Source organism: Thermobia domestica, chromosome 2, assembly GCF_964235325.1.
Source record: "Thermobia domestica chromosome 2, izTheDome1.hap1.1, whole genome shotgun sequence".
In the NCBI taxonomy this organism is placed as follows: Eukaryota; Metazoa; Arthropoda; class Insecta; order Zygentoma; family Lepismatidae; genus Thermobia; species Thermobia domestica.
This window is the reverse complement of record NC_137455.1, coordinates 57,765,467-57,788,551: the sequence shown is the minus strand read 5'-3', so window position 1 is coordinate 57,788,551 and position 23,085 is coordinate 57,765,467. Positions and strand designations below refer to the sequence as shown.

The following is a 23,085-nucleotide window of genomic DNA, read 5'->3' as shown; positions in this document are numbered from 1 at the left end:
TACTACTGAACCATTATGCCTCCCCCCCCAGGAGAAATAAATATAAGAGAGAATAGGTCCTTATAACCTTGATATTTTCTAATGTGTTTAGACAACCCCGCGGAAAAAGACGTGGCTGACTTTTTTCGATATAAATGGTTGGTAAATTCACTTAGGCCTATGTGTTACTAAATACGGAAGTCAAGCACTTAATGAAATGTTAAAAATGACTCTCCAGACTGCCACTCATCTTTTTTTTGAAAACTACACGACTATAATTATCCCTCTTAAAGGCGTTTGCATCAACAATGTCTTGTAACAAATTTTCGATCTTCTTATATAATTAGTATCCGAACAATTTTTGAAGAAGTACTGAAGTAAACACAGCATTTTTTTTAAAAGTTGTCATTGTGTATGTTGAAGATACTCACGGAACTATTACGTGACCATAAGCAATGCTCCTCCTCCTACTCTCTTTCTTGTTTTTTATTTTTTTATGAACAGGATAATTAAAGTAACATGAGGTAACTTTCTACGCAGCTATTGTCTGTGACGTAAACATAATAATGAGAATACATAAAATAAGCTATGATTTGAAAATACAATGCTTGAACTTGAATAATCTCATGCACCCTATTGTGTATGCGCAAAAGAACGCTTGTTGAGGAGAACCTGAGCCTCCACTACTATATAAATGAATGATTGGGAAGATTCATCTTATTTCCGGCCAAATTCCCTCCCCAACAGTGTTCTCATCATCCTATTCAGTGTGGTTCTGCTGCTTTGTGAGTGTTTAGTGGGTGAAAACAGAACAATTTACAAAATTAAGCTATTCTTTCACGTTCTTATCAGTGAAGTTTAGGACTTTGTTTCCTGTAACCCAAAGGTAAGAATAATTAAACAGATGGGATATGATAATATTTTTATCCATAATCAACTAACAGTAATTAAAAACTACGTAAAATTACGCTTTTCAGAGAAACAATCAATGGCTAACCAAAAGAAATTTCGGCGTGGAAGACCCGGGTTCGATTCCCCGGCGCAAGCTCAATGTGGTTCGGATTCCATGTTAATCAGTAGGTCCATGTCTTATAGAGCCTCGGTGCTGAAAGGGATGCTAAACTGAAAGCAAATCAAATCAATTAAACCGAAAGAAATTTCATTGTGGATCAGTGCAATAGCGGATGGATCTTTCCTTCGAAGTTACAAAAATATGTGGTTCGGTACATGGAGTTGATATTACTACATTACTATTATTGATATAATTCATACATAAGGCCAGCCAACATTTGATTAATTGCCTTCCCAAAATATCTCTATTTATGGTTCTCAATTTATGGAGCGCGTTCCCTGTTAAGGGGTAAGGAGCGAGCGAGGAGAGTGCAAGCTACTGACACAAATATATATACTACATTCGTAATTACATACACTACGAATGTTGTAACAAAGAGACACGTTAAGGCGGATTTTCATGTAAGGTCCGTTCCCTCAGTAGATTTTTATACAATTGCGTCGTCAATTTCCAAGAGGGTCCTTGTCCACATCACAAATTTTTTCAGAAACTGAAAAAAAAAAAGTTTGGACATAAGTCGTTTTCGAACTGTGAAGCACCAACTTTTGGAAGTGAAGTAAACGAGTGTAACTTATGACAAAGTTGCAAATATTTGAAACTAATTTTCGCTGCATTTCCGATTATTTTTTTTTTATAACTGTAAAGGAACTTTTATGAAAGTTATGAATATGATAGATCAATAAGTGCCAAAACCTTAAAATCAAATTTTGGGGGACAAGGTACTATTTTGGAAATGAACTCAATTACAGCCTATTGCTGATACGCAACAATAATTTGGAGTTGACTATTCCGTGAAGATATACGCACATCTTTCCATGAAATACTGTAATACATCCAACAATTGATTGCAGATTTGCAGTTAACAGGCAGAATTTCTCGAAAGAAAGTAGCACCTTACTAACAGGAAGGGGAATATTCTGTTCTAACCCGTTTTCTTGTTCAAGCCCGTACTTCCCTACATGTGCATATCAAAGATGTAATTAATATGAATTACCTTATAATCATCTCTATAGGGTATTACTTGGAAACCTACAGATATGAAAAAACGGGCTTCCATTTAAAATAGTTTAAGTTTTCTGTAAATTTCTAATACCATTCGAGTTAGATTGTCGCAAGCTTCAATACGAAATCTCTACTAGAAAATTCTTGAGGCAAACTTACCTAGGAAAGTAAAAGGAAAGTTTAATGAAATGGAGAGCTATAAGGAAAGGCAAGGTTCGCACTTTCCGGACGAGTGACGGATTACGCCCATCGACAGATGGTGGGCATAGCCCTCTCTTTGCTTTAAGTTTTTATTGCGAATGAACTACAGGCTGTCTCCTGTGCACTTCCTTCTACTTTTCAACGATTACATGAGACATACATTGTTTTCATCACATGAGGAAGATTACTTGAACACACGTACTGTGTTCACGTTAATGCTGTTGAAAATGGACTACGAGCAATGATGACTTCAAAGGGTGGCCAGCGGGAAATTTCCTTGGGAAATTTCTCCCATTAGGCTCAATCTGGGTTACCAGTACTATTTGCACAGTACTAGTTTCACTCCTCGTTTTTTCAAAAACCCTGCCAGAAAAATCTTCTAAAACCATAACTGTTAACGAGGATTCCGATTCTGATTTTGAATTTAGTCTTATTTTGATTCTGAAGAGGAGATAGGAGACATACAAAGTATCCTTTGTATGAACAGCTAAATAGCTTGATTTTTTTAAAAAACATATTTACTAAATCGATAATTTAAATACCTCGTTTATATTGGAATGGGTTATTCTTACCAAAGAATTTCCTTTTTCAATATTACATAACTATGCGTAGCGTCCAATAGGTTCCATAAGTAACTACCTATTCTTTGTAGTTTTATGTATCCTATAATGATATACCAATCAAATTCAAGCTAATCATTACAAATAATACTTTCCGATTGAAGTTAAGTATGGGAAATAAAATGCAATCCATGTAGATACAGATTATGAAATTATTGAGAAAAATATAAAACTTAAGAACCACCCAAATGCAGATTTCTGACAACAAAATTCCCAAGTGGGTAAATGGTACTGTATTTGCGAAATGTTTCCAAAGTACATCGTTAATTCTCTCTCTCTCCTCTTTTTAACCGATTCCAAAAAAAAAAAAAAAAAAAAAAAAAGGTTCTCAATTCGATCCCGAGGATAAAATATTGATATGAGAAGGGGGGGAGGCATGGTGGTTCAGTGGTAGAGCGCTTACCTCTGGTGAATAAAGTCCATGGTTCGATCCCAGGCCAAATAAGTTTGTGGTGAAAAACATCGTTTCCAGGGATTTTCTGAGGGGTAGTTCCGTTTCTTCCCACATTTTATTCCACCAATTGTTCCATCATCATTCACTTGCTTTAATCATCGGTCTATCTTAGCCTAGAGGACTTTCATTTCTTTTCATTTCTATCTTGATACACCCTTGTAACATTTATACAAGTACTAATAATAAAAAATGCATTGAAATTTCGTATCATGCAAATATTCCAGACATTATTTGTCATACTTTGCGATACGATGAAGTTAACAGCGTTGCCATCTCAAAAGTTATATTTTTTTCCAAATAACACAACGTCGGGTTATTACATACTTCAAATCTACATGTTAAACGGAAACTTACAATATAACATTTATTATATAGTGTTAGAAACTGAGGACGCTACAGTACTGCAAATGTTCATATTTTGGAAACCTCAATAACAGTAATAATGCAATTGAAACGGGTGGGGCAATGCACATCCGAAGTACGTTAGAAATCATATATCTGGGCGTTCTGCTTCTATGGCCATTTTAGCTCGGTGTGCATGAAGGATGACCCCTTGGCGATCACACTGCTCAGTGAAGGAAGAAAGGAATGGGGAAGGAAGGAAGCAACCTGAGATTGTCATGTTGCTACATTTGTCACGCCAGACAAATGTAGGCGCCAGACAAATGTAGGTCCTATTCCTACATTTGTCTGGTGTGAATGAGAAAACCTAGGAAAAACCTCCGTCAAGATGATTGATCGGAAAAGGCTTTTACACCTTTCTGACCGAGTGTCCCCACCGGGAATCGAACCCAAGACCACTTGTGAAGCAGGGGCGGATCCAGGACGGACTTCTGTGGGGGCAGTGGGTTGTAATACTGCTACATAGAGCTATTTTTAAGAGCTCTATGTATGATATGTTTTATGATATATCATATTTCACTGTAGGATATGTTTTATTTATATATAAAATAAGAAAGGTTCCTCTTCTGGGGGGTGCGATCGCCCCCCCCCCCTGGATCCGCCCCAGTTGTGAAGTATCTTCATGAAATGAAATGAAATCTTCAAGTTTTACGTTTCACGATTATGTCAGCTAAGTTAAAGGAGACGCTGATGATGAGAAATGAATTAAATTGTGCAATGAAGAAAGTGGGAGGAAACGGGAGAACCCCGAGAAAACCCACGCACACGATGTTTATCCACAACATAGCTCACTTGGCGCGAGCTGGGTGAAGTACCTTTATGTTCAATACTATAATCATGACATGACGTATTCTAAATGAATAGAAGCAAAGTTATAAGGGATTGAAAACTATTTTCTAAAGTGTTTATTTATAAAAACTGCATAGATAATAAGTACCACTTAAAATAGATATAAGGTCACAGTGTCATCGCATCTTGATATCTAAAACCTTTCCTGATATATGATAAATGTTTTGCAGTTTGCAACTCTGGTTAAAACTATGTAATTCCGAGATCTTGTCGTGATTATCTATCTATTAAAATGCTACAATATCATCAAAACCGACTGAGCTCCAACCTATAACTTTGGATTTCAAACCTTTGATTTACGGTTATTTGTGATTTCAAGTTTAATAAAGACAAATGTTTTAAAGTGTGTGTACTTTAAATAAATTATTTAAATAGACTTTTTTTCATGAAGTTTATTTTTTTTAATTATTGTTCAAAGTCTTTGTATTTTAATAAGCATTTTCCAAAATCAATGCAAATGAATTGTGCTGCCATGTTTGGAGTTCTTTCAAACTATACGTTTGTGGACGTTTATATGTTTGTGGCCAATGCTTTCGACAATGAGATTTCGGAAACTACAGGCTCTAGAAAGATGACGTTTTCACTAATCGATTGCAAATTTTATGTAGATTGTCCAGTTCTAATTGAATATTTAAAAACCGTGGCCATTATTTCTTTATATTACATTTTTACGGGTACACTGAAAGGGAAAAAAAAGTATCATATCCCACGCATTATACATTCCAACACAGCACAATTGTATACGGAGGTTGCATAACTCTCAGGCGTTTATTTCATGGTCAAATGATAATGAAAAACGAAGGATAACCATTTCTCCACGTTAAGTTGAATCTTTATTGTTCGGAATGTTTTGCCCAATAAGCACCATATATTACTGACATTTTAATTAATTGTGTGTGCAATGTATTTGCTTATTACATACTGCATACAAGAAGAAAGAAAATACTGATCATACATGAATTAAAAACTCCAACCGCAAGTAGGCTCAAATCTCGCAAATGGTGAGAGATATGGAAAAAGTAATCGAAAAAATCTCTCCTTTATGGTATCTCTTGCCAATTTTTATCAAGACGTCTTTCACTTGTATCTGTAAAGGGACATGTACAGATGTGAGGAATAACAAGGAGATTCATGCTCATAAGTGAATGGTTCGCTGTATAGAGAGCACAGGTTCAGCTAGAATATATATTAAAATGCTAGGTTTATAAGTTTGTCCCCAGTCCTTTCGACAATGAAATCTCGAAAACCACACATGCTAGAAACGATTCCTGGTCGATTCCAAATTTTGTGTAGATTGTCCAGTTCTCATTCAAATGTTCAAAAGCCGTGTCGTTATTGTTCTATTCAACATTTTAGGAGCCATTTTGAACTCATATGATTAACATTGTTGCAGGCCGAAGCTACGGTTAGGCAATCAGTAGAGAAGTTACGTATGGCGGGCTGACGGACATTGCAGGCGCTTTGCTTAAATTGAATGGCAAAACCTATTGCATGCTGGCAACTTCAAAGGCCTCAAGAGGCACAATAAGGTGTATTCGGACAGATATGAATTTATTGGAAAAAATGTTCCCACTTGATATCGTGTTACTGCTACATATTTGCTGCAAAATCACTCCAATATCTATACATAGTAATTCACTTCCTTTGTGAGTCTCCTATGCTTTACTTGTGTGAGTAAGGAGACATGCACAGTGGGAAGAAGATTCATAGTCATAACAGAACGATGCGCTGAATAGACAGCGCAGGTTCAGTTAGTATCAACCAAAAACTATTGATGTAATGTTATAGAACCAAAAGAAAGTAGTGATGAGCAAATGCAAGACCAAGACAAAAACCCGGGTGGTTTTGGTCTTGACTTGGTCTTGGTCTTGGTCTTGCACATCTAGTCTTGGTCTTAGTCTTGCACTGGAACCCTTGGTCTTGGTCTTGCACACCCAGTCTTGGTCTTGTTCTTTGTCTTGCTTGCAAGAGTCTTGCAAGTCTTGCTTTTAAAAAATCTTATGCTTATCATAGGTAAATTTTACTCTGGATATAAGGGATAATAAACAACGCGCCAATAGTAACGGAAATACAACGTATGTTTCTAAGTGTAATATAGTTTACCTTCATGTAAGTGTGATGATAGTGTACAAGATAGGCGATGATCTTTATTTTTTTTTCAATAGGTGTCCACGCTTCATTACTTATAAGATAAATCACAACATTTCTCAATCTTTTTATATTTTTTAACAGATGCAATACTCTACTGGTTACCAAACTGGGGAGGCTACCCCTGAGACGCATGAAAGAAAATCAAGACGGCACAGATTACTGAAATACCATGAATTGCAAAAATATTTTTACACTCTAAAGGCGCCAGATTTTTTTTTCTTTTCAACCACGATTAGCTAATCTTTGTATTGAACAAATTAAATATTGTGATTTTGTTTCATTGATTCTAATATGTACTCTATGGGGCAGAAACATGGAAATTACGTAAAAGCGATGAAAAAATTGGAGACTTTCGAAACGTGGACATGGCGAAGAAAGGAGAGAATTAGCTGGGTTGAACGGAAAACAAATGAGAAAGTGTAAAAATAGTAGCAGTAGGGGAGAAAAGAAGAATTTTAGATGTAATTAAGAGGAGGAAATGAAACTGGTTTAGACATTGGCTGAGGAGGAACTGTATTATGAGGGACGTGCTAGAGAGTATGGTGGAAGGAAAGAGAAGGAGGGAGCGAAGGAAACTGTAGTTGAAGGAAGGTATTAAAACAGAAAATTGCGGCCACAACATGTTTTAGTTTACTTCTCGCTTATCTGCTTCTTATGGATACAACTATTCTTCATATGATTTCTCAAAATCCAATCATGGGCCGTCCTAAATGATGGACGAAGTAAGTCAGACACTGAAGTTCCTATACCTTATAACAATTCATAGAATTATGCTTTCGGTCGTCTTGCGAACAACCAATTCAGAAAACGACATACTATAGCTATATGTTACAGAGGCAGATCGACTCACACGGATTGCATAAACTACTGGGAACACATTCACTTCAGCGGCATTTTTACTGAAGCCAAGAAGTTCAAGTGAAAGATGTGATGATTTTTCCCCTTCCTTTTTACATTCTATAAAAAAGATCAAGTAGTACAATACTTGTGCAAGACTCTTGCGCAAGAGTCTTGGTCTTGGTCTTGCATCGAGATTCGAGGTCTTGGTCTTGCATCGAGATTCGAGGTCTTGGTCTTGGTCTTGCATGCAAGACTCTTGCAAAAACTGCAAGACCAAGACTCTTGCGCTCATCACTAAAAGAAAGCAACAATTGTTTTAGAAAGTTCCCTTAGTGGGTAATCTATTTTAAGCAGCATACTATAGGAATCTTAACTAACTTCTTCATATGTCCGGAACGGTTTGAGATATCAAATTGCAATAAACGGCATTGTGATCTTTATGTCTATTGAAAACCGTATATGAGACTGGATGTGATATTTATCTAAGCACTTTTAAAAAAATAAAGTTCTTTGAAACAAATCAAATTTTCAATTGCTTGTTACATTGTTTCTAGTTGTTCGAAATACCTCACATGATGATCGTAGTATTCGACAATAAGGTAATTTGGATGTGCATTGCCCCGACAGCCTCATTTGCGTTATTACCATTGTAGAAGCCTCCAAAGTTTGGCTTTTTTCGATATTTATAATACTATATCGAGTTTGTAATTCGAATAGTAAGTCTGGTATTGTAAGTTTTCCTTTAACATGTCGATTTGAAATATGAAATAACCTGGGGTCGTGGTATTATAAAAGAATGTAGCTTTATGTTGGGTTGGCAATATTGTTAATCTGGTGGTATTGTAGAGTATGTCAAACAATGTATCCCTATCGAATTTACATGGTATAAAAATTCAGTGGTTTTATCTATTAGTTTCAAAGCTACAAGAGAGTTTTAAGATTGCTATTAATGATCAAACCCTCACTGAAAGTCAAGAAAACTCACCGAGACGTTACAAAAAAATCACGCATGGCGATAGAAGGAAGATGCTCGTTCGGAAGAACGTTATATACGAGCGCTAGCAGCTGAAATGGGCGATCGGACAAAATTGAGCGCTACTGAAAGGGACAAATTAATTTTATTGGACCCCACCAATTTGACCATTGAATGCCTGAGGTCTCCGGTGAGTGTTAGATCTCACGTACCACAATGATTAACATTGTGGTGAAATCAGGGGCGGATGATCGGGGCGATCGCCCCCCTTCCAGAAGAGGAAACTTTCTTATTTTATATATATAAGTAAAACCCATCCCAAAGTTTGGAGCCCTTAAAAGTAGCAGTATGACAACCTACCGCCCCCCCAGAAGTCGGTCCTGGATTCGCCCCTGGGTGAAATAGGAGCGAAGAGTTGTAATAAAACCGGAACTCCCAACTAGGGAAGCTACGTGAATTGTCTCGTAGGAAGAAGTTATGTATGAGGTATGTAGTGAAAGCACACCGGTAAAATTCGTTGGGTACCATAGATGTTGAGTTCCAGTCAGTACCTGGGAGTGATGCAAGTACACGTACTATTTTTCAGGAGATGTTTGTGTTGGGGTTCCATGGGCTAACTGCTGATCATAAGTAAAGGATCACACTCATACAGTCAGCGATAAAAGTTCTTTCGGTTTGGTAAAATTTATGTATTTTGGGAATACCACCGTTTCACCGAGTTTCAAGGCTGGAACGTACAAAAAATTACATTCTTTTAATTTACCGAAAACTGTACTCAAATTGTTCTTCCATTCCGAAGTTATTTACGAAACTAATAACAGCGAAAAGAACTTTTGACGCTGACTCTACAAGTAAACGTGCGTCGCTTTTTACAGTTGTACAAAACACGTGAACAGTGAAACAGTGGAAGAGTATCATATAGAGTACGAATCACATTACACGTCGTGGTGGTCTGACAGACGCATGTGGACCTGATGGCTTCCAGATGAATGCTACTAATCGGAGTGCATTGTTCTCAGTTTCAAATTGGGAATTTCGCAACAATTTTTATGGGGGTAGTTGGTGAGTACTTCAAATTAGATGCCCGCAGCCAAACTCCCTCTCTATAAAATTGTTTCGTGAGTACCTAAGGATTCTGAAACATGGTGTTTTGTATAGTGCTCATATTGGTTCCTAAGTGAAGTCTTGGCCCGACTACGATAGGTCCCATAGTTTTGAAGCTATGGACCTTTAAAATTCATTTCTTTTTCATGTTTTCGGCAGCCTATAACTCCGAAAGGAAGCATTTGTGCATCCAGGTTGGTCTATACCTTTTGTCTTATCTTGGTGTCAGGAATCACCTCCCAAATGATGTCGGTGTTGTTTTGAAACACCCTGTATAGTAATTAACGTAAAAATCAAAATTGGTTGATTCCCATCAGTTCCGTTTTTAATATGAACTCCATCAACACACTCGATCCTTAACTTGTAACATTCTACACCCTGATAAAGTTTGGTAGTAATTCATCAGGTAGTTCTTCAGATTTTTCTCATGGGCGGACGGGTGAACAGGATAAACCAAAATCCCCAATAAAAGTAGCACCTTACGAAGTTGAGTCATAAGAATTCTGACTGAATAGCTACGACACATAATTTGATTTAATGGTAAAGTTGCGTTTCTACGAGGATAATCTTCGTGTTATTGAGTTATCTAAGTGGACAAGAAGTGCTGTGCCCTTCCTTGGACTATGGTAACTTCTTAAATAACCATTTAATAATATCTCGTTGCGTAACAAAAAACTTTCGTGCCTGCTGTGGAAGGCAAACACACATCGGTGAATAATTATGCATTGTGGAAAATCACCAGCTCCGAAGTATTCTCACATTGTTGTCTTCAGATGCATCCGTAACTTGGACAACGTAAGACATCTTAATTAAATTTAACTATGGTTTAAGTGGCGTGAGAAGTTGACACAAGTTGTTATTTAAAAAAAAAATCCTCATTGCCCCCTTACGACCTTGAAATTTGGATTCCTATTCAATGAAAATAATCAACTGTGTTGATCAAGAATCATTAATTTTCCTATTTGGGTTTACCGTTATTCACATTGCTTTCTCCATTTTTTTTTTTTTTTTTTTGTTTATTTCATTTCCTGATTTTGTATCTACTTTTCTTTCTTTGTTACACCAGAACTTTTTTCTTATCATTTTTATCTTAACATGAAAGCTTTCAGCAGATAGGATACGCTTTTTTTGTGCCATTCACTTAAAAACCTTCCACCCTCTTCCTATTCTTAAACATTAAGACCGGCTGCACCTTGACTATGGGGCAGAACGGTTTAGACGAAGTACAGGACTTTGAGCAATGGAACAAAGCCTCATAGCTCATATTTACTCAAGCATGTAGTAGACAAAGGTCTCTCCAGGGCCGTAACTTGTGGGGGTCAAGGTGGCAACTGCTCCCCAGGGAAGCTCCCGAAGGTTCGAGGGGGGGCTACTTTAAGGCAACATTGAAATTATAAATGAAGCATCAAACAGGTTCACTACATTACATAAACATAACAGCACACAAAAGGCAAATAAAACAAAAATGTCTCGTAGGCTCATTTCAGTAAAAAAAAAATGTCTACTATTAGGGGCCCGAGAAATAATATTTATTAGTATGGCTTTGAGATTTGTCAATATTGTTCCCTTAATTAATTTGTCATATATGGAATGGGCCCAGGGGTGTAATTAACGGCCCCGCAGACCTTGCCGTGCGGGAGGACCCACAAGGAGTAAGATTGAAAGAAGGGTCCTATTTTCGAATTTTGCGGGAGGGTCCAACTGCGATCTTAGTTTTAGGGAGGTCAAATATTAATAACTTTTTCTAGGGGTCCAAATATTAATACTTGTCCCCCCAGAAGAAAATTAAGTTACGGCACTGGGTCTCTCTCTTGAACATTTTCATTAAGTCACTGTCCATGGTATCATTCCTCTATCTCTGCATCTTTTCCTGCATCCCTCTGCCTCAGTCGGCTATCTTGCCTCTGGTCAATGTACCGCTGGTGCATTGGTAAAGAATACACAAGTGGATACATGAGATTGGGATTAGAATTTCTTAGCTTCTTTAATAAGCTTTCAGTAAATCAAGAAGCATTCAAGAAAATAAAAAATAAATCCGGTTGATACAGCCCAGAATTAATTATTTTTCTAAAAGCAGATATTTAACAAAAATTAGTCGTAAAATTCTGTGCTAGGTGTTCTTGTGTGCTGATTTGTGCATCTGAAAGCTGTACCACTGAAATCTCGGTCAGTATCTGTCGGGATCCAACACGTAGCAGATCATTGGTGCTTATATAACTCTCAGAAGACGAAGAGAAGCTATGCAATTAAACGTCTAAGGTCACGCTATACCTAAGTAGTGACGTGTGCATATGCTGTAGCGATTCGTGCACTAACAAAATTCAAAAATCTTATTTTTAAAATAAGAAACACTGCAAGCGGAAAGTCTAAAATCAAGTGGATTTTATCTTCATGCTTCTACTTTGGGGTTGAGAACTCTGGATGTGGGGAGTAGAAACAGTGCCACCTGGTGCGAATCTTCTGGAAACACATAATTGACTAGTTCCGTAAAAAAATAAATTATAAAGGCTATAACGTAATCGAAAAGCCTAATTATAAGTTTTTGATCAAATGTAATACTGTATTGAGGTTTTGCTCACAAATTTTGAATTTGATAAAGAAAATCCTGTCCTATTTAAAAGAATCCTCACAAAGCTAATAAGAAATTCAGAAACTTTACACGTTTTTTGTGGAATGCGTTATCTCTTTTTTATGTTTTTTGAAACGTGAATGACATAAAATATAAGCCTTATTTTGACTGACGAAAAAAAAAAAAATTATTTTATCTTTAAGAAGCGAAAATAGGGGGAAGGAAGATAGGGGAGAACTGCTCTCAAGGAATCGATTTTATAAAAACACTGAATATGTGCATGTGAAGAGCAACATCTTTTTCTAGAGATAAAAATACCGATACACTTAGGTTCATAATTTAATGAAGAAGTCAACATTATAGTCTACAGGTATGCTAAATTGATTGAACTGAAACACTAAATTGAAACACGCTAAATTGATTGAATCAAGATATTAATTTATTTCTTCATTAAATGTAAAGTATAAAACTTAGGACTAAGTATAGACCTCAGAAAAGCCCCAGTAGGAAGTATCATTGCATACCATTAGAAAAAAAAAAAAACAACAACAACAAGAATTTTAGGAATGATTAAAAATGGATCAAAAGATTTCGATCTTGGTCAATAATTAGTTTGTAGATCAGGGGCCACAAAATTTTTGAATGGTCCTAAATCAAGTTTTCGTATTTTTGTTACGGATATCATACTGAGTTAAGTGACAGTTTGCATTTGCCTACACTATATGTAGCTCTACAAGAAAATTTTTGCCTGAAATATATTGGATCTTTTGAGATAAGAAATAATAATTCTTTTTAATGGTTTCGTTGCCTTAATACAGCGTTTCCCAACCTTTTTCAACTTGCGGCACACTACGGGTGTTACTTAGATTCTCGCGGCACACTTATAGATATTATTATTTGTAAATATAAAACAGAATTTTATTTTTCTGTAATTATTGATCTCTTTCTTACAGAGAAGAAAGCTCGATCATTGGTTCTTCCCCGTGGTAAATCATTATGCTTATTTTTCATTCTAGTTTAAGAATAGAAAACAACTGTAAGGAAATATTGGACTCAGGTTTTTAAAAATACGCTTTCTTTTTAAAAACTGTACCCAACCTTTAGTACCTTTTACTAAGAAGGAAGATCACTAAATAACGAACGAACAAACAAATCTGTTTTACTTTTAAAACACAAATATAGGTAATTTGTCGAAAGGATTGAATGATATTTTTATTTTCAAGTTACGAAATAGTCTGCAATAATAAAGAAGCAATAATGGTCATAACAATGATAACAATTTTTTTCAATATTAGAAATATACAGAACAGTAGCCTGGTATGAAACTTAAAGTTGTAGATTCATAGTAGAGGTTCATAGTAATGTGAAATACATATATACATTTTTCATTACGTTTTGCAATTTGATTACTATAAAATTAATAATCTTGTTTCGATTCCTCGCGGCACACCAGCGGCCCATTGACGGCACACCAGTGTGCCGCGGCACACCGGTTGGGAAACGCTGCCTTAATAGATATTGCGAAAATGATTTAAACAAGAGTTTGCTCGATATATTCTAGTCCTTTTGTGAACGTTAAAAAATTCGAAGTGATTTTATACTAAGATGGTGAACGATGTTGAGCGTGCAACCTATAACATTTTCTCCAACTACTATATATATAAAACTTTGGCTTTGATGTATTGATGCTTTATTTTCCAGGGGGAGAGGCCGGGAAAATCCTACTTCATAAACAGAGCTAAAATACCCATCATGAAGAAGGAAGAAGTGGTTATATCCGGTTTCTCCGGAAGATTTCCCAACTGCAATAACATGGAAGAACTTCGAGAGAAACTGATGAATAAGGAAGATCTCATAACAGATGACGAAAGAAGGTGGAAAGGAAGTAAGTGCTAATATGTTTCGTTATATTTTTTTATATCACTTTTCGTAAATACGAGGTGTAATCAAAAAATACGTTGAATAATTTTATTTGAAACAAAGTAATAAGTTTAGCCTATATGGAATTTGATTTAATCTCCTTCAAAGTACTGTCCTTCACTAGCAATGCATATTATCTCAACGATGAATCCACAACTGGAAGCATTTCTGAAAGGCTTCTTTCGACATTGCGTTCAGCTGCTCTGTTGTGGTCCTCTCAATGCTAGAAATGGTATTAAAACGTTTCCTTTTAAGCACAGTTTAAGTTTTTGGGAAGAGGCCAGAAGTCGCATGGTGCTATATCTGGAGAGCACAGCGAATGTGGATAGAAAGGAATATTTTTTCGGCCGAAAACTCGCACGGATGAGAAACAAAGTGTGGCACGGCGCGTTTTCGTCGTGAAGAAAGGAAACCATTTGCCCATTTAATCGGCTGTTAAAATGCTTTTCACGTACCCATACAAGATACCTTCGGAAAGATCTCGAATAGTGATTCGCCTGTTTGAACAAATCATTGTGACACTTTTTAGCACTTTTTCGTCTGATTTTCACGTCGAAGGACGTCCGGATTGTTGCTCGTTTCCAACAGACTCCTTGTCGCTTTTGAATCGCCCATACCATTTGTAAACAATCTTCAGTGCCACTGCTTCATCACCATACACTGATTTTGACATTTCGTGAGCTTTATTGGCACTTTTTTTGCAGTTTAGAACAAAACTTAATGTTAATGACCGACAGACACTCTTAACACGTCCTTACTCTTCTGTCTCTGGTAGCCAACTAACATGTCACAACTCGTTGAAACTCGACACTGATTGTACTAAAGATTAGGGCTACCGGACGTACTAGTTGAAAAGGATACAATATCGATAGATGGCACTGTGCAACTACATTCATCGTACTTTTTGATCACACCTTGTACGTAAGTAGTAAATTATTTTCGAAGCTAAATCATAAATTTGAAGAGGTGTAATGTTAAAACATAATATAAACATACACTTTCCGTTTAGGCAATCTTTTTTTTTTTCTTAAATTAAATTTAAAACTTTAAGAAAAGAATATAATGAAAATATATGTAGGCTTACGGAAGAACAAGCTGCAGAGAAAAAGGGAGGCCTCGTACAATATGAAGCTTATTAAGGCAAGCAGTATAGGCTTTCGGACAAATTATAACAAAAAATATTCATTTAAGAAGTAAAAGCTTATTTTAATATTAACTTGTACGTATGTATTACCAACAATATGTGAAGTTAGGCATTATACAGAATGGTTATGTAATTTATAGATTGCCGAAAGTGAAACGGTAAAGTTTGAAATACGAGGGCCTAGACAGTTGCAGATGCAGATCGAAAGTAGTTTGTTTGCATTTGTTTGCATAGGTTAGTACAAGTTCAAATTTCTTTAAATAATCCACTAACCAAGTCTTCCTTTGATAGCTTTCTAATTGATAGCTTCAAGCTTCCCAATTAGTCAAAATGGAACCACTAGTGAAGAATGATCTCTCACTGGCTTCAGTCTGTCCCTGAAGTTTCCTTGAAACAAATTGCAATTCATATGCAAGCTCTTGAAAGACTCTATACTAGATATAAGTTCTCTTTCGTCTACCTTCGTTTTCTTTCGAGTTATCTAGTTTTGAAAAAAAATCTTCAACCTATCATCCATGCCGATATCTCAGCTAAGCGCTATCCTCTATGGATACCGGTACTTCTCACATATGCTAAATGCGGTTTCAACATACTGATCTTACTCCTATATTGTTTCATACCTAAAACCTTTCAGTTTCTATAAATCACCAATGACCCCCCTTATCTTTGCTGCCCTTTTTGACCAACTTCCTGAGGCTTTAGGGCCAAAATAACAGTACTTCTAGATAGGGCTTGACGAGTACTTCCTATTACGTCTATTGGTCAACGTCTACCTTCTGGGGTCGTTGGCAATGGAACTATGAGTAAACTCTTTATACGTTTTTGAAAGGTCTTGAAAACAATTAGACCCACCACTTATGCAACATTATTTTGCGGACATTACCTTGCTCACTTTGTAAGTACTTAGTGTTCTACTTCGTCGTTAACTTGTTCAGTAATTTTAAAAAAAAAGTTGAGGTGAACTTAGCGCGCGCGAGAGAGAGAGAGAGAGAAAAAAGAGAGAGAATGAAAACTAGAAACATTTTTTAAATATACGTAGACTCTATTTACATGTAATAGTATAAATCTTCACAGTACGATTCTTTCATTTCCGCAGAATATATGTAGAGATGAAACTTTTTCGCTAATGCGATATGCAGGGACGGATCCGGGGGGGGGGGGCGATCGGGGCGATCGACCCCCCAGAAGAGGAAACTTTCTTATTTTATATATATAAATAAAACTCATCCCAAAGTTTGGGTCCCTTAAAAGTAGCAGTATGACAACCCACCGCCCCCCCCAGAAGTCGGTCCTGGATCCGCCCCTGGCGATATGTGCGAAACATTAAAAAAATGCGTACATGTTTCAGAAAACCTCAAACTTTCCGTTTCAGAGCCAGAAATCACGTTTATATTATAGCATTTTTTTTTGGGGGGGGGGGAAGGGAAATTCGGCATTACTTATGAAAAATGGGAATAAAAACGAAAAAAGTGGAATTCTTGCTAATAATAACTAAAAAGCACATTTCCAATGTGATTAAACTTCTCAATCGTTGCACTTAACCGAAAACATACACGACGCTAAATTAAGTTTTCCATAAAAATATCTGTAAACTTACATGGAGTGATGAGACTTTCTGGGATTTTCAACGCCTCTTTGTGCGTCATTAACGCCAGTTCGGATCTTCATGCTCATCTTATTGTCGGGAAAACGAAAAGCTTGCGAAACAAATTAGAGTTTGCTCAGGCAGGAAAAGTTTTAGTCTGCTACTGCAGAGTTAATTAGAAAGGTAGTGCTTCTAACCAGGCTGAACTTATAGTGAAGTTGAAAACCTGCGTGTCAAAAATGTTGATGAAGCTGAAAAATTATACGCAAGCAAGTGACGATCATTTCTGTGTGGAGTTTACGAAAAACTGTGCAAGTTATTTGATCCAGAAACTTTTTCATTTATAAAGACGTAGATATCAACAAAACTGAAATGATGCTTAAATCGTTGACTGTGCTTTGTGGTAAAAAAAACAGTAGCGTAGCGTGATATTCCGAAATGGGGATGCCAAAGTTAGTCACTTGTGCGATACAATACTGCTGCAATCAGCAATACGAGGGAAATATATGATACCGAGGAAATAAGGGATTATAAAAAAAATACGGGGCCAGGCCACCCTAATTGGTGGCCTAGTGGGGCATACAGAAGCAAATGCGTGGATTACGTTAGAAGCTAACAAGCAATTATCTCAGCTCCTTCTTGCCACTACCGTTGTGACGAGAAAACTTGCCCCATTGTTGAATGAACATTGTTTTCAGTATAGTTAGTTCCCTTCATTTCTTTTTCGTGGGAAGCTTCTTTCTCTTTCTTCACATACCACCCCTCAATCTCGTTATATATATATATATATATAATGTAGCCTCTAGAAATTTGTCATCTTGAGTCCGGAATTCAGTGTATACGTATATCATTTGAAGATGTAGAAAGCACTTAAAACAACTCAGGGGTCCTGTTTCTGTATGCCTATTTTGCTGTCAGATATCCAGACTTGAAGGGTCCAAGCAATCTTTGCGAGGAGCGGGGAGTGCTGGCTCTCTTGGCCTACCAGATCGGTGACCGTGATTCTATATAATGCTTTATATCTATGCTTGTGTGTGAGCTCCCTTAGAGTTTCTTGCTACGCCACTGGGCATACTATGTATTTGTGATGAAGATTAAAAGTTTGCATTTAATTACGATTACCATTACGATGCATTTAATTAGGACTAAGGCATAACTCTTTTTATACTATTATTTACATAACCGACGTGCTTCAAAAAGGCCATTTCTGTTTTGTTCTATTTCCTTGCAGTTCTCTCTCGTACGTTCTGTATAGCTTAGTTCAAAATAGATAGAGTTGGAAATACTTGAGAATATGCCAGCTTATATCTGAAGCAAAATGTAGAGTTGCGAGGGGTGAAGAGGGGTGAGAAAGCAAGTAGTTGAGCATGCGCATTCGACAGAAAGCAGACGAAAACCCCGATGCTTGTAGTAGGCCTGGATGCCCAAGGAACATAGCATACAAGAGGAAAGAATGAATGTGCATTTGAGTGACGCGCATGCGTAGGTTCCGCTTGTCAAAGTAAAGCGAGAGAGCGCATTCAGAAGATTGTAGTGGAAATATCTATATTATAAAAGAGAACGTACAAATCCTTTGTTCCCTCATCACGCTAATACGGCTGAACCAATTTCTTTTATTTTTGGGGGGTTATTAGGATTTGGACCCTAGATGGTTTTTATCATATCACTTTAATTTTTAATTACCAGTGTCTTCAGATAATTGACCATTCAAGTGTCCATAACGTACAAATCCTTTGTTAGTTCATCATAGGTAAAAATAAACGTATTTATATGCAACCCGCATGACCGTGTCACTCGGCGGGTTAACATAAATGACAGGCGCTATAATGTTAACATTTACTGCAATTTGAAAGCGAAAAAGTAAAAATTATCTAAGTAACAAAGTTTATTGCGTTCCGGGGTGACCGCAGCGAAGCGGGGTGAACGCTGCTAGTTTGTGATAATTACAAGCAAACAATTTATATATAATGAAATACGTACTTTTTTAACAGGGAATGCCGGGCGTACAGGCGTTCCCTTATGCTACGCCGCTGGTAAAAAATGTTCATGATCTGTTGGTTGCTTACGGTCAATTTAAAAGTAAGGTTATTGAAGTTCTCAACAGTGAGGAGAATAAGGAAGTTGACATTGTATCATTGTTAAACAGTTTATAAGTTATCCACAGGTTATTTGCTGTCAGCTCGTTACACTCAATATGGCCGCCAGTTTCGAGTGTTGATGGCGAGAGATTCTTTTTCAAGTATAATAAGATTATTATTGACAGGAAAACAAACTTTAAAAAAGAATTGGTAATGTCTTGCTGCATATTATCCTTTAACTAAGGATGAGGATAGAGAAAGTGTTTAAAAGTTTGCAATAATTTCTATATTTCAGTGAATAAGTTAGCTAGAATGTGCACCTAATCAAGGTATATGCTCATTTTTGTATTAGATACACCTTACTACCAAAAATATATTGTTTACAAGTACCATATGTTTTTTTTTTAACTTGTGCTGCATTTAAAGAAGTAAATACGACATAAATGCAAACAAATGTGATAATTAATGCTAGAAAATATCAAAAATTGATGCGAAAAAGTTTCGTCTCTAAATATCTGTTATGGATTATTAAGACATTATTATTTTTTGTCTTCCAGCAAATCCAGATATACCCCAAAGAACAGGAAAGATGAATAACATTGAAAAGTTTGATGCACCATTCTTTGGCCTTTCTCTCAACTACGCAAATAGATATGATCCACAATTACGAATACTTCATGAGGTAGTGTTCGAGACGATCGTAGACGCAGGTAATGTAAATATATATACTCTTGACTTTCCTTTGTAAAATCCAAGGCTTATTTAAGTTATTAATGTCTTTACTTATTCAGGGATGGAAGGGAAGGAGAAATTAATATGAAGGAAAACGGAGATGTGTTCATTTGTCGCGTAAAGCTCTGTTTTTATTGATTTGATTTGGTCACACGGCTAATTAGTACAGTCAATTTAGACTTTAAAAAATAGCTTCTCCGGGGAAAAATTCCCAGAATGTTGATTTTTTTTAACTCTGCTAAAAATTTTATAACGGGTCAAAGTTAAAGAAAAAAAAAATTAAGAGAAAATCTCGTAACGTATTGGTCCTACGACCAAAAAAATATTAGAAAATTTGTACAAGAATGGTTCTGTTAGTGGCTTTTTTTTAAAAAAAAGTAACCGTTTATGTAAGATGGTATATAGACTATATATACGGTGTGGACCGGGCTGAATATTTTACAAACTGTATATGGGTTGAATCTAAAGACAAATAGCATCAGTATTAAAATTGCAGATGGTGATACACCAACAAGCACCCTTCTTCGCTTACTAGCACTGATGCTCATCGACATTAATTAACAGTTAAATTAAACATTACATTACTATATGGGAGACATTTAAAATGTGAGGTTGTGAATATGGCAGTTTAGAGAAGGTAAGATGTTCTTTAAGTAGTCACCGAAACAATATTAAACACTCATTAACTATTCTGTTGCTACAATATGGTATGTAAAAGAACTGGTGATGATATATATATATATCGGAAGATAGCAGGAGATACCTTCTAACAACTAATAAGATTCTTCCTTTCACTTTTACTGTTTTCTAAATTTTTAATTAGGCACAGACCTTAATTTTTAATTAAATTCATCTGAACCTCCTTTAATTTTTTGAGATTTATATACGCAGCCTTAAATGGCACCATACTGAAAGCAATAACATATTGCTGTAACTGTAACAGAGGTTTGTATCATACAAGTGTTTGCTTTGGTCACATTTTACTTCCAGTTAAGTTGTGCATGATTGGAAACATAGAATCAGCAGTTTTTACATACTTATACAGTATTTTAATGAATGTTTCCCAATAAATTAGAGTATTTACGTTACTAGTTACTAGTGAGTATATTATTTTATCTGACCTAAATAACCCTATTTGAATGTTTATTTAAAAAGAAAGTAATTATGTAGTAATTCACCATAAAAAACGTACGTATTAATATGTTAATTGTTTTATTTTTATTCTTAAGGATTCAATCCAACGAGTTTGAGAGGCTCAAAGATAGGAGTGTTTTCTGGGTGCTGTTTTGCAGAAGCTCTAACTAGCAGAATATTTAACGATGACTTGGAACCTATGGGCATAGATCTTGTTGGTTCATCCAACTCGATGTTGGCCAACAGAATTTCTTTCATATTTGGATTTACTGGTATGTATTTCTGTACAATGCGTGGTACATAAGCATTTTTTTGGTATAAGATTCAAAACTTTTGTTTTTAAAATCTACTGTTTGCTTCACTTATGCATACTCTTTTGCTCCTAAGGATTCATATAATCTTAGGCTGGTGCGAATGAAATGTCCAGCCTGACGTCTGGTGGGAAACTCGCCTCAGCAACACAACACAGTGATTACACATCTATCGTCACAAACTCAGTACGTGTCCAGCAAACAAGATTGTGTACTCAGAGAAGACTGTCAGGAAGCAGTGCATTGCTGAATAGAGTATTATGAAAGTGCATCATAGAGAACGTACAATTGTGATTTTTTTACGAATTCATAGTGGGTTCCCTCTTCATATTAAGCCATAAAATAACACTAACGATGCATTTGAATCAAGAGTGGCGAATAAACGAACCATTCATAGCTGTTGTCAAATTTCATTCTTATCACAACACTGCGAAATGAACTTCGTACGCATCGACCAACGATTATTTTCAAATGAGTTCCTCAGGAACGCCTTGGAGACAGACCCTTGGAAAAGTGTTCGTATCATTGCAAACAAATTAGGCATTCACTCTCCATTGTCGTTCGGCATTTCATGCAATCGTTTAGGTGAAAAAGTTGGACTCATGGATGACCTATGAGTTGACAAAAATCAATAAGAATTGTCGTCTGGAAGTGTGCAGTTCTCTGAGTGTACGGAATAACCGGTAAAGTTTCCTGCGTTCATAAGACAGTCATTTTGGATGAAAAATGGGTCTTCCACGACAGCTGTAAATGGTTAGGACTAGCGACCATTTCAGTTTTTCTCCGGCGGGAAACTTAAACACATTGGGGTTGAAACGTAGTATTACGAAAATACTTGGAATTCATATTGAGCACGATAGGACATATGATCCGCTGCGGAAATTTCGCGGCTTCGGTGGGGGTAGACGGTTTCCAAAACCCTCCGAGAAGTTGTTTTCGCCGGTATTGGTAAACTTATCAAGTTTCTCCGTTTAAGCAAAACCATTACTGTGGATCGTTAGTCCTGAACTCCATGAAATGCAGCCCAAACTTGCCCCCAAGCATCCAACAATAGTCAACAGACATTCTCGTGTTGCATGACAATTGATGCCCACATACCACTCAAAGCATGGCGCAAACTCCCATAAGTTAACAGTATGAAACTCCTCCTTACCTAAAGTATACTATTGATACCTCTCCCTCGGAGTACCACTTCTTCCGGTATCTTGATGAGTTCTTGGGAGGGAAGACGTTTCCTCATGACTGAATGGTGCAACACCAGGTTGAGGACTTCTTAGTGTCATAGACTTATTTCGCCACCGTTCCTAATCGCTAGCTGAGCTATAGTAAAACTGTGGGATTATAGGCAGCGACTATTTCACTTAGCCAGGCACTGTAGTTTTTTTTTTTTTTTTTTTTTTTAGTCTTTGAAAATGACACATGAGGCGGACATTTCATTCATACCGATCTAATATATATATAATCATTATTGGAAAACCATTCAGATAGTTTAAAAATGGAGACAATTTAGTTTCATTGAGTACCAATAGCAAGGTAGACAGGAATAGAATTTGAGTAGTATTTGGAATATTACGTTTGAACCATCGTCCGCTGAACCCGCTCATTGTGGGCTGCTTAATTTACCTGCTGGCCAAAAGCCCATTTTCTAGCGCACAAGACAAACAAGAATAGGACGTTAGGTGATAGAATAAACCATTTTTTTAATAAGCGAAATGAGTAACTAGTACACTTTATAGACTTTCTAACTATGGTATGCGTAAAATATGAGAGTTCTTTGTATAAAAAGTACCGGAGTGAAAAGAGATAATGAGAAGCTCGTTTTTTTTTGTTTTTTTTAATCGATTCACCGTCCGAAGAATAGGTTTCATCTCTTCCCCTCTGATTTCAATTCTAATCAGTACAATCAAAAAAATAGCTAGAAGGAGTTTTCTACTATATATGTATGAATTGTTTACCACAAAAATA

General features: G+C 36.4%; 1 protein-coding gene across 1 annotated transcript in view; it reads left to right on the top strand.

The window, feature by feature from the left end:
• Positions 1 to 751: 751 nt before the first annotated feature.
• Positions 752 to 23,085, top strand: part of LOC145672476 (fatty acid synthase-like) — a 104,364-nt gene continuing 82,030 nt past the window's right edge. Inside the window, exons 1-4 of the mRNA XM_081741640.1 lie at positions 752 to 865; positions 13,918 to 14,101; positions 19,501 to 19,653; positions 20,905 to 21,081. Coding sequence (XP_081597766.1) covers positions 13,969 to 14,101; positions 19,501 to 19,653; positions 20,905 to 21,081 — 463 coding nt within the window. The 5' untranslated portion in view covers positions 752 to 865; positions 13,918 to 13,968. The remainder of the gene's footprint in view (positions 866 to 13,917; positions 14,102 to 19,500; positions 19,654 to 20,904; positions 21,082 to 23,085) is intronic.